General features: G+C 39.5%; 1 protein-coding gene across 1 annotated transcript in view; it reads left to right on the top strand.

Annotated features, from left to right (window-relative positions):
• The window catches only part of nrxn2a (neurexin 2a), a 149,187-nt gene extending 141,877 nt beyond the window's left edge, over window positions 1-7,310 (top strand). The window contains exons 20-22 of the mRNA XM_034683753.1: window positions 1,321-1,651; window positions 3,446-3,530; window positions 4,770-7,310. Of these exons, the coding sequence (XP_034539644.1) occupies window positions 1,321-1,651; window positions 3,446-3,530; window positions 4,770-5,572 (1,219 nt within the window). The 3' untranslated portion in view covers window positions 5,573-7,310. The remainder of the gene's footprint in view (window positions 1-1,320; window positions 1,652-3,445; window positions 3,531-4,769) is intronic.
• Window positions 7,311-12,524: the final 5,214 nt, after the last annotated feature.

The raw sequence follows: 12,524 nt of genomic DNA, 5'->3' as shown, positions 1-12,524 counted from the left end.
AGAGGTGCAGTACCAGAAGACAAGGGTGACAAGGATCGAGTAACTCAGATGTATGCCTCTATTTTAATTGGAACATCTCATTGATAAATCATTTTGACACTCACAATTACGCTTCAAGTAAATTCTAATACAGAGTCAAGGAAAAGGGATGTAGCATACTTGCTGTTTATTCTTTGTCATCCTTACACCTTGTGGAAAAGCTGCACCTTAACAACGATTTTAAACCGATGAACTAAAAACACATAACCCTTGTCTAACCCTCTATCGTCCCTTTTAACAACTGTGTGTAATTAGATAATGTGTGTCATTAAGAAAATCATTAAAACGCTGTGTAACACCAACAGCAGCCAAACTAACATGTGACATAATCGTTCCTCCTAAACTGAAATCTATTAAAAATGAAACATCCTGGTTTCCTGGTTGTAATCAGGCCAAATGAACTTCTTTCCCCCTTCTTGTTCCCTTCAACCTTGTCTCACCTTGTCCTGCTACGACCATGTTAGACTCCCGAGCTCAAGACTTTTGCTGCGACAAAACAGCCTTGACAGGCTGTTAAAGCAGATCACTGTTTGCAACCATTAACTTTGCTAATAAGTATTCCCCTGAGAAGGGCCCATTACTGCGGTCCTCCTCCTCTGATGTAACACTGCTTATCAGTGAAGCCGCTGACAATGGTGCCATTAGATATCTGTGAGGAGGTGAAACAATTGGGCCAGAGGGAAACCAGAGCAGAGGATGTTTCTAAGAGCTAATGGCTGATGAAGTCAGAGGAAGGAGGGGCTTTTAGAGTCATTCAAATTCAGCCTGATGTATAGTGAGACTGCTATTTTAGTAATTTGGCCATTTTAGTAAAAGAAGCCATAAGATTTGCATCCCTGCACCGTCTGCTCTGGAGTTAAGAGATAAATAGATTTCCTGGAAAACCATCTGTCTTTTGTTCCCCACAGACACTTTGTTAAGTCAGAGCCAATTCAAAATGATGATCTCTCTCCTAACAAAACAATTAAATAGGCACCTCAATATAGGCGCTATGCCTCGTCTTATGGATGTAAACTTCTGCTAAGTAACCTCCCCCCTTCAAATTAACACCTAAATCAAGTCCTAAACCAATAACTATGAATGTCATAATCACTAAAGCTAACCTGGTTCAAATGACGTCTCTGTGCAAGCTCTACCATGTAACTCCTCTGTCTGCTCTACTACTCTCTCCATTGTTCCACCTCTGCCTCTCTCTCTCTCTCTCTCTCTCTCTCTCTCTCTCTCTCTCTCTCTCTCTCTCTCTCTCTCTCTCTCTCTCTCTGTCTCTCTCTGTCTAACTTTAGGGAGACAATTGACCATTTTTAACAGTCAGGCAGCCATTAAAATTGGCGGTCAGGACAAGGGCCGGCCCTTCCAGGGTCAGATTTCAGGGCTCTACTACAACGGTCTCCAGGTGCTCAAGCTGGCAGCAGAGAATGATCCCAGCGTGCAGGTGGAGGGAAACCTGCGGCTTGTTGGGGACTCGCTCATGGTGATGACCACAGACACCACCTCTGCTACCCCACTGGCGGTGTCTGACATGTCCACCACTATCATGGAGACCACCACTACTATGGCTACAACCACCACCCGCAGGCAGAGGTCACCCAGCTTGAGGGAGAGCATCTCAAAGGTCAGAGCGGAAGATTTGAAGAGACAGTTGGAGGTTAAGTGTTTTTATAGCTTAAAGCTTCGGTGAGGAGTTTTAAGCTGCTTATGAAACAGACTGAAAATAAAAGTGATGCCTCTGTACGATCCACAAAAGCAAGAGAGACCATCAGTGACAAGATTGATCATAATTGCATAAATAATTTATGCATTTCAGTGGTAGGGAGCCTTTTGGTGCTTTAAAATTATATATTTTTGCTCGTATTTTATTATAAAGTTTTAGAAATAGACACCAGTGTTCTATGTTTATAGAGATTTAGATAACTGGATTTGCCCCTTGTGTAAACCAACATTTTAGAAACAAAAATAGTTCAAAACTTAAGGCTTGTATGGAGAGTTTTTTTAGCTGGTAACAAAAGTAGACACATTAGCAGCACATTTCACCTCTGCCTCTGCCTCTGCAACACAAAACACAAGGGGTAGTGTGATACCAACAGTGTTAAACGTTGTGGTATTTACCTCATTTGTGTTCAAAGGTGTGATAACTTCCCTCCGGGTGAGCAAGATGCCTTTTGCTTTGCATCTGGGTATTTTAAGATTTTAGATAATATAAACCCACAATGAATGATACATTTCTTCATGTGTTTCTTTCATTGTGTGACATCATTCACTTTAAAGCCTGTAAATGTAATTCTTTATCCCACTGTGTCACACTGTGTGGACAAAAGAGAACACAATCATCGTCAAGGAAAATCACATAATGCATCTGCTTGCAGTGAACACGACAAACTTTGATTAAAAAAAGTCACCGAACTACATCTTTGAAATCTTAAAACTTGAATTGAAAGCAAAACAGTAAAAAGAGTTCAATCTTAACAAAAGCATGCATTGTGTAAATCTAACACTGATGGAGGACTCTGATACGACAGGTTTGTTTCGATGTTCCAGGATTTGAATGGAAAACACATCTCACTTAATTTTTAAGTCTGATGGCAGAATAAGTAAGGCGTTCATGCTCAGATATATTTTTACCTTCACACTGGATGCTTAAAAGGCCTTTTATTAAATAAATGTGAGGAACAGATTTTCACACATTGAGCAGTCACAATACTGCACCCAGACTGGTGAATGTGACAAAGCACCATTTCAAATGAGTTGATTTAAATCCAGACACTCAACCCTGCCAAACTGGAAGGATTTCAGCCTTTGTACTAGAAGTCCTGAGGTTTCAAAGAAACCCCCCCTGCCACCCCCAATAAAAAAAAGAGTGCATTTTTCATTACATTTCTCCCGTCCAATTTCTGGAAAATTGCCTTTGCCGTATATTTAATTTATTCAGGTAGTCCATTAGGGAATCCTTTATTCTCTACTCTGCTCACAAATTCTATTGTGCACCTTGGAAGCAGTTTTGACACACTGAAGCCCTGACTTAGCACGTCACATTTAGTTTCCTGCAATCATTTTTAAAAGTATGTACATGAAGCCAACTTCATGTGATGAAATTAAAACATGGACATACCCTCTGAGTATTTGCTCTGCACCAGTGTTGCTCCCTCTCTTGTTTGTAAACACATAAAGTCCGCCACAGGGCTGAAGGATAAAAAGCAGCTGCATATGAGCACATTGTGGATTTGTAGTCTTGCTAGTGTTGCTTCGAGCAGAAACATTGGAGGAGTACACTGCTGCATGGTGCAGTTTTTCATCAAATGGGACAGCCAACAAACAGCAAACACAGTCATAAAACAGATAGCACAAATCTAGATGATGGGGATGTGTTGTCTGTGTGTTTGATACAAAATGTTCTCCATTTTACTTCCAGCCGCAGAACTCTGATGATATTTTGGTAGCATCTGCAGAGTGTCCGAGTGATGATGAAGACTTGGAAGAGTGTGAGCCAGGAACAGGTGGGTCAGCTATGTCAGAAAAAGATGGTGGTACAGCTAGTGATGTTTCGTTTACCCAAGTTTGTAGAAATTACACACTGAGGCATCATTATTTTCACATTTCAACTCTATTTTCACAATTTCTGTTTCAACAGCCATTCAGGGCCTCTGTTAAACAGCTGTCCCGTTTATCCTTTGAATGCTTGTTACAGACCAGCCTCCATTCATTCTGTACATTTGCTTTTCAGTCGTGTTTGTATGTTATGAAATGTACTGAAAAATCTCTATAAAGTGGGCTGTGGTCATTAAGAGTGGCTGACAGTGGACAGTAAATCAGGCTTGTGACAGAAACAAGCTGTGGAACTTAAGAAGGAGTGTGCCCTTATTATGGTAGCTTCAATTATTAATATGACCTTATCAGGATTGTTTGTTGTTGACCGGCCCTGCTAAGCGTGACTCAAATAATGATGAAAGAGAACCTAGTGGCCATAAATAACCAAACTCTGCAGACTGAAACATTCCTCCACAACCAGAGGACATTCTGACCTCCTAGTCTGGTCTAAGTAAAATGAAAAAGCAGTGATGGATTGTTTGTGTAGGGATATTTATTACAAACAAACAGCTAGATACATAGGGGGTTATTTGGTTGGGAATCTATATTCCAATTTATTACACACAAGCTGCATTGGTTGCTTTCCACATATATTCCACCTGTGCTTCCTACAATAACCTGTTTGTGATTTCTCTTGTCACCCCTTCACCCCTGCTTCCAGATGTGCATACAGCAGCATGGCAATTTAATTTACTGTTCTTTTTGTCTGTCATGTGCTCCGTCTGTCATACGCTCTTCGTTCGGCTGCCGCCTTTCATGGGCCATCTTGTACTGTATGTTTGTGTCTACATGTGAGCTCTCTCCAGTGTTCTTGCTGCACCGTATTACATTTGCATAATGTTTAAACATTCTTAATCTGCACACCCACACATCGGCTCCATGTAAGACTCAGGAACTGCACAAGACAAGCGTCATGCTGGTTTCTAAGCTTGTTTTTTTCCACATGTTGATGCACACAGACTTGTTATCATAGAAGTAAGCACAATGTGATCTGAGGTGTTGATATCACTGATATTCTAGCTAAAATGATGTACGTTTCTCAGTCATGTTCTAAATAATAAGCACAGTGTATCTGTTTTTAATGAGCACAACCAGAATATAATGCTGTTCTAATTTAGGATCCCCTACCTTTTCTGTTTCCTTTCTAGGAGGTGAATTAGTGTTGCCTATTATAACAGTGGATTCCCTTGAGCCCCCATCCATCGCCACCCGTTACCCTGTCATCCCTCCTCCCCCTACCCTCCTCTCCCCACTTGAAACCACCAAAGAGTCCCTGATTCTCCCTCCTCATCCTTCCTGCCCCCCGGACCAGGAGGACTGTGGTGACCCTGTGGAGGTCTCAGCCTTTGGCTCTGGGGAGATGACGGAATCAGATGATGAGGACTTTTACAATAATAACTCCCCAATGGTCACTGACAGGACAGTCCTTCCTCCACCTCCCACCTCTGGTGAGGGTGGAGTCCAGAAACCCCGCCCATTACCTCCTTATGTTCCCACCACCAACCCTGACCAGCTCCACATCCCCGCAGGCAAAATGAACACCCGTGACCAGGTGCTTCTGCCCCCTGCTCCTCCATCCTCCCGAAACACGCCAGGACTAACTTACCCCCCCAATTTTCCCCATGTGCCCACAGCCAACCCCACAGTCTCCGATGAAAAGAGCCAACCAGGCGCCGTGGAGGTGATCAGGGAGTCCAGTAGCACCACGGGGATGGTGGTTGGTATCGTGGCTGCTGCTGCTCTCTGCATCCTTATCCTCCTCTATGCCATGTACAAGTACCGCAACCGGGACGAGGGCTCCTACCAGTCAGACCAGGGCCACAATTTTGCCAACAATTCCACTGTGGAGGGCAACGGAGCGGTAGTAAAGGACAAAAGCACAGCAACGGCCTCCGTGGCCAAGGCAATCACAAAGGGCAAAAAGAACAAAGACAAAGAATATTACGTCTAGGAAAGAGGAGGGCAAGTTTGGACTGGGACAAGAGAATGAGAGAGGATGCTTTCAACTTTTTGCTCCCCTGTTTGTCTGAGAAATTTCACAGGAAAGAAAAATCAACTGCACAAAGCAACTGTATCTTGCTTTTAACAGTGACTTTTTTTCTCCAGAGTCAAGGTTGCCCAGCTCCTATTCGTGATAAAACCCTCATCTACGGCACGAGATCTGACTCATCCTCTGTGTCACAACGTGCACTCAGTCTGCGTTCACCGATTCTTTGTTAGAGAGCCATTTTTTTATGTTTAGAGGCATATCCACTTAGGCTTTGTATATAGCATGGTGCAGTGAAGAAAGTGCTGAGAACATCCGGACAGATTTGCCTAAGTGTTTTCTTTGTACTTCTTTGTAATGCCCTATCTCAAGTCTCAATGTCCCCATTATGATATATGAGGCAGAACAGGCCAGTTATTGAATTGTTACGGTAGATGAGCAGAGAGCAGCCCAGTAATTCTGACTACACTGCAAAAAGAAAAGCCTTTATTTGGATAAGACATCATCTCTGCAGCGTTCCTGTTATGTCATGTGGTTTTAAAACTCCCCAGTCACTCTGCCTCGATGTGTCCACAAGAGATGGTATTAAGTCGCCGGTGCAGTATCATAAATAAAGCATGATATTTAGCTCTCTTGGTGAAAAGTAAAGCTTTATAAAAGGATTATGACACCACTCCAGATACCCTAAACCTTATAGTATGATGGATCATTAACATTGGATATGTGAGATTTCACATTTGATCTGCCATGCCATTCCTTGTAGGAATTATTGTGAACAAGTCAGTCTACACCAGTGAAGGTATTTCTCTGTAAACATTGCTTGTATGTACATAAAGAGGTTAGCAGATTGGAAAAGAGTACGCAGGGGGACAAGTATGAAGAAAAATAAACGTCTGAGATGCTCTGCCACCCTCCACCCCCCACAGCTTCCACAACGACTTCAAAACCGTCAGAGCCCAAACTTCACAGGAATTTGGGGGATTCACATTCAAGAGAGTTTTTCCTCTATTAAACGGGGAACCAAGGCGCCTCAGCAGAGGCTGGCTCTCTCTTGATCTTTTCCTTACTCCAAACTGTCATGGGATAATTCAAAAGCACACAGAAAATGTAAACATATCTTTGAGACATGGATATTCCTTGTAAAGCAGCCAAACATGTATTGTTTTTTTCTATCAGTTACAAAAAGACTATTCTATGAGATGAATAACTGAAGGTTTGTGAATTGTATTGATATTTCTCTGATATTTCGATGTATCTTGTTACCACTCCTCTTAACACGTTACATTTTAGATTGCCTTTTACTTCAATCCAGACAAAGAGCACACCTTCCTCTGATAGCTGCAAACATCTTCTGTTTCTGCATTATTTACGGTCCATATTATGCAGAGAAAACACAAGGACGGATTTAACAAACAAGACGTTTTGTTGCATTGTGCATTTTATATGTGCTGAATCTGTTACTCAATGGATCTGATAATATAAAGCCATTTTCTGTGTTGAGTTATGTCTACATTTACTTCATCATGCTCTGTGATTTCTTGTTCTTTTTTTATGAAAGTGCCATTCAACATGAGCTGCTCAGCACTCAGAAAATATTCCATTCCTCACTCATTGCTATTGTATAGTGTTCATGTGAAATGGATCTTAATATGTGTACAGAACGTGGATAAATATGAAAATACACTTGATTATATACTTTGTACACACCCGTGTTGTGCTTTGCTTCTTGTAGATGACCAAAAAATGCTTTTTTATTCCCTCTTTGTTGAATCCAGATGTTATCACACATACATGCTGCAAATACAGCAGAAACTAGGTCAGAGGAATTTTGAGTGAACTAGTATGAATGAGAATTTCAGGTCGAATTTTTCTTTAAATCAGGCGTATCCTCTCACAGATACATTTTCAAACATGAATACTGTGCACTTATTGCATCAATTTATGGATAGATAATTAAGCTTTTGGGACAAAGGAAACAATGAATTCACAATGATGTAATTTTACACAGGTCACACTTTGCTAACAAGATAAGTTAACATGTTTAACATGAAGAGACGCCGTTTCACACAAATTGCAGGTCATGATGTGTTTTTATAAGCTTCTTACACTTGGGTTTCATCATCATCTTCTTCTTCTCCCTCTCTCTCCCTCCCCTCTCTCATGCTCACCCCCTCTTCCAGGCTGGTGTGTTAGTAATGCCTTGATGTCCATTATTCATAATGAAATGAAATGTTTAAGGGTTTTTTCTGCACCTTACAGGACTGCTGCCATCTAGTTCAGGTCTCCATTAAAATATTGATCCAAGTGAGGCTGAATTGGAACAGTGAAGCTAAAAAAAAAACAACTCATTAAACCAGTTACACTCCTGAGAGGGCTACTTAAGATCCTCTCCACTGTGTGATACATTAATGGGGTTTTTTTGGTGAGTGAAATCACTTGATGCCTGGGCTGGAAAACTTCACATTCAAACAGGAACCCTATGTTGAACACCAGCAGAAAGATGTAGAAGATTGTCTTTAAAATGAAGACACAATGGCAGAGATTTTCAAAATGGGGGCATACAACCCTTAGGGGGCACCTGACTTATTACGGATAGGCAGAGCCAGTGAGTGGCCAGTACCAGCCCTGAAATCTGATTGTGCAACCCCAGTGGTTGCCATAAAATCCTAAACTATGATTGGCAATTTGCCAGGTCAGAGGCAGCTCTTATACTGATGTCGACTATTTGGGTTTCATTTCAGCAGGCTGCTAGATGTTTCTTTGCATTTCAAAGTGGAATGATTTTCTTTTTTGGTGCTTTCAATTTTTACAGTGGAAAAAAACATCTTTTCGAATCCTTTATGAATGAAGGTCAGCAGATTCAAATGTTGCCAGACTTGAGTTACCTTCTACAGTTAAAATGAATCACAATATTTTAAAAGTTTTTAGGGGGATTCTCTCATATTAGAAGTTAGAAAAGTTGGGATTAGTGGAGATGATTATCCTAGGTTGGGATTAAGCCTCTTATATTAACTACGCCTGGCCACCCTTAAAAAAGCTAGTGCCCCAGTTTCGCCACCACAGTCCAAAAAGTCTGGCTCTGCCACTGGAAGGGCCACACAGTTCTGCACTGCTATCAAAGCCTGGCTAATTTTGTTAAAGGACTACCAGGTAAATGGAAGTCTGATGATAGATCAACACCAAATGTCACCATCGCTAAAACAAAGACAAGAAATTATGACAAAACATACCTCGCCCTGGTTTCACCTCAACTGATGGTGGCCCCCCCCACACACATTAAGACATCTTGGAACTTCCATGTTGCAGTGTCCCTTTCAATTCAGTTCTCAGCCCCTTTGTAACAATTGTTTGTTGGTTTGATGTCACACACTGAAGTTACAATGCTGTGTTTTATGCAATGTTCAAATTTCTTCCAAAGATGCAGGAATTTGTTTGTAAAGGATGTTCTGATAGCTTGTTTTGGTCTATATCAATGTATCTCTATGCGTTGATGTGTATGGTGAGGGGAAAGGGGGACCTAAAAGTATTTTTATCTTGTTGGGCAGAAAAAAATTGGGAACCACTGCATTATGGAAAGTGAGGGAGTAAGTGTTGCTGAGAGTTTGAGTATAGAATGTGCATAAGTAGTTGAAATCGACACTGAGTGAAGCCAACTGTTTTTTAAGGCCTTGAGTTTGGAATTTTGAAAAGTGGCCATATTTGGATGAAAGTGTGAATAAAGTTTGAGTTCATTGTCCTGAATCAGCAGACAGCTAGCAGTACCCAATGTCACTCCTAATAATTAGGCTATTTAATATGCATACCTTTAAGGCTAAATCAATTTGAAAGTGTAATACATATAAGTTATCGTATAGGTGTTACCCATATCAGGAGACTTGAGGTCAGACTGCTACCTACCTAACAATGTTGGTCATTCTTCATTCACCAGCACATCCCCCAAAGTTTGCTCCAGTGCCATACTCAATGGCTGCACTTCTGCTTTAACATGATCAGCAAGTCTATCTTGACTTTATCAGATCTCACGAAAGAGTCTCATGCCATGCCAAAAATTACAATGAAAGTGTTTCATGACATTAAAATCTCGTTTATCAGGTTTTCCATTTGTGCATGTATATTCCATGTTTATCATACAGTCGTTTCTTCATAGCAGGAATCGTATGTCTCAAATGCACAATAAGTGAAATGAGTGGAAATGCATATATTTTCAAAAGTATTAATGTAATTTATAACACTGCTTTAATCTTATATTTGTCAGTACTAACATGCATTGTGTGTTGTTTGACTACCCCCTGCTGAGAACAAAAGGAACTGAAGGATAGAGAGAGAGGTTAGCCAAGGCCCACATCACTGAGCACCAGAGTGATGTGATGCATAGTCACTAAAGCAGCCATCAATTCCTACAAGAGCAGAAGACATTTATCACAAAAGACAAGAATTTAGAGGGATTGTTTATCAAACCAGCAGGGTCACCTGTCCCGTTAGCCTGTTGGTGCTGAGAGTGATGGAGAGCAAACCTGTAGGCTAAGTGAGGAGTGGTGTCAGTGCAGGTCTGGTGTTGGTAAGGCCTGATCTGCGTTGACATGAAGTATCAACAAGGGTGGTTACGGGATACGATAAGCCACTTCTGAGCATTGCTGGGATGTCACAAGCCTAATTCAACAGAACAGCCATGACAACAGAAGTCCAGATGACAACTGCCAAGTCATATCCACTCTGATCAGCCTCTCTTACACTGTAAGTATTTGTCATATACTTTTTTGTGTGTTTAATACTGCTATTTATAATATTGGCTCTTGATTAATGCAAAGTAGAATATATGGTTAAGTGTTCAAACTAAAATTTAAGTTATTAATTTGTCAAGTTAGTCAGAGCTTCTAGTTATAAAGTCGATTTTTTTTTCCTTTTCCAGAGCATAACAACCTCTCACACATGTGAATACATAAATATAAGGAAAATAAGATATTTTTGAATATTTACAGCTGGAGAGCTTGAGCAGAAATGGGACTCTGTTTGATTCTGGTCAACAATTGCTGTCTCATGGTGATAATATTTGGAAATCTAAGGGCTCCCACCTTCCATGACTTTCCAAGAAGCAGGAGAGCAACAGACAAAGTTGTTTGTTGACTGAAGGATGCAAAAAAGTCATGAAAAATTCAACAAAATGGGCAAAACAAAGGAAGCAGGAAATAAATATATGAGAAACTAACCATTTAAAAGGCATCAATTTACCTTGAAATGATTAATTATATATTTAATGGTTTAAATACACATTGTTTTCACATCAACCATCATTGTCAAACTCAGATTTAAATATCTGTGCTGTATACTGTGTTGTATCCAGAAACCAAAAATAAAGAGCACCCTTTTACAACTATTCATATTCCATATTTCTTTTAAGATAAGATAAGATAAGATAAGATAAGATAAGAGATAAGAGATTCCTTTACTCGTCCCACAACGGGGAAATTCAAGTGTGACAGTAACAGAGTTGACAGTGCAAAATAAATATATAAAGGAAACAAGAGCCTATAAAGTAACAATTATTAAAAAGTTATTAGCAATTAAAATTAAAACTAAAGAGATAAAAAAATAAGCATATCTTAAAATCACACATATATATAAATTATTGGTTACAGAGAGTTCTCACATTTATTTCAGCACTCTTTCCAATTGTGTGCACACCATGCTTTTGTCTTAATGTTTATTAATTAAATTTTACTTTGACTATATCATGTGGGTTATAGCCATATTTTTCTTTGTGTTGGTTCATTTAGTGCCAAGACAAAATAAGTCTAAGTCCTTATATCTGTAAACATACTTCTGGAAAAAGATGCTGATTTTGATTCTTGGAGATGATTCCTATTCCATAGCAATCAGCCCCTGTTGTTGTTGGACACCTTTCATATATAAGGTTATGCCTAATTATTACCCGGCTTTCTTAATGATCTTCCGGTTGTGTAAGAAGCTTGATTCTGATTGGTCAAAACCCCTTGACAACCCCTTGACAACGGTTATTAACATTCACTAACATGAGCAACACCAGAGTCAAAATGGTCACATGCATTAATGTTAAACAATCCACTGAAAAGAGTTCCGTCACATTTAACAGGCAGATAAGAATCCATCACCATGGAACGCTAACTGACGTGAAATAACTGGGATTACTTTTTTTAAACTGTGAACATAAATCATTTTAAATCAATAAAATCACATTTTCATCAATGTTTTTGACAACGTGTTTGTATTTTAAATTAGTGCCCGGGTAATAAGTAAGGGATAATGTGGGTTAGCAAGTTGTTATGGGAAAAAGAACCCCTTCAGGGCGGTCAAGACCCCTCAGCTTCGTGTCGGTGTCTTGTCTCACCCTGTCGGAATTCTTTTTCCCATAACAACCTGCGAACCATACATTATCCTATACTTAACTTCTAATATTTTATTCACTGTATTTCACTCCTTTGTAGTATTATTATTATTACTATTGTCACTATAATATTTATTTGTTTTACTGTTTTTATTCTTGAATAAAAATGTATTTAAAGGCGCAAGAAAACAAAACGTATGAATCGTTGCATACATTTAAGTAAAGTGCATTTAAAGAAAATGAAATACTTTTAAAAATACGTTTTATTCAAGATTAAAGGTGTTTAAATACAGGTAGTAGAAGACATCAACACAAATCAAATGATGACAGATTAAATAATATAAACATATCATACATACAGAAGACAGGACAACAATACAATATGTATGAAGTAAATACACTCATGACAACAAAAACCAAAACATATACAGAAATATGTAAATAATTGTTTACCTAGGAGTCTCAGGGAATAAGGTGTTATAATAGTTCATGAATTTGAGGCATTTTTGGTCATTGACTAAAAGAAATTATTTAATAAGGGACTTGAATTCTATC

The sequence above is a fragment of the Notolabrus celidotus genome, chromosome 5, assembly GCF_009762535.1.
Source record: "Notolabrus celidotus isolate fNotCel1 chromosome 5, fNotCel1.pri, whole genome shotgun sequence".
NCBI classification, from domain to species: domain Eukaryota; kingdom Metazoa; phylum Chordata; class Actinopteri; order Labriformes; family Labridae; genus Notolabrus; species Notolabrus celidotus.
This window is presented reverse-complemented; position numbering and strand designations above follow the sequence as displayed.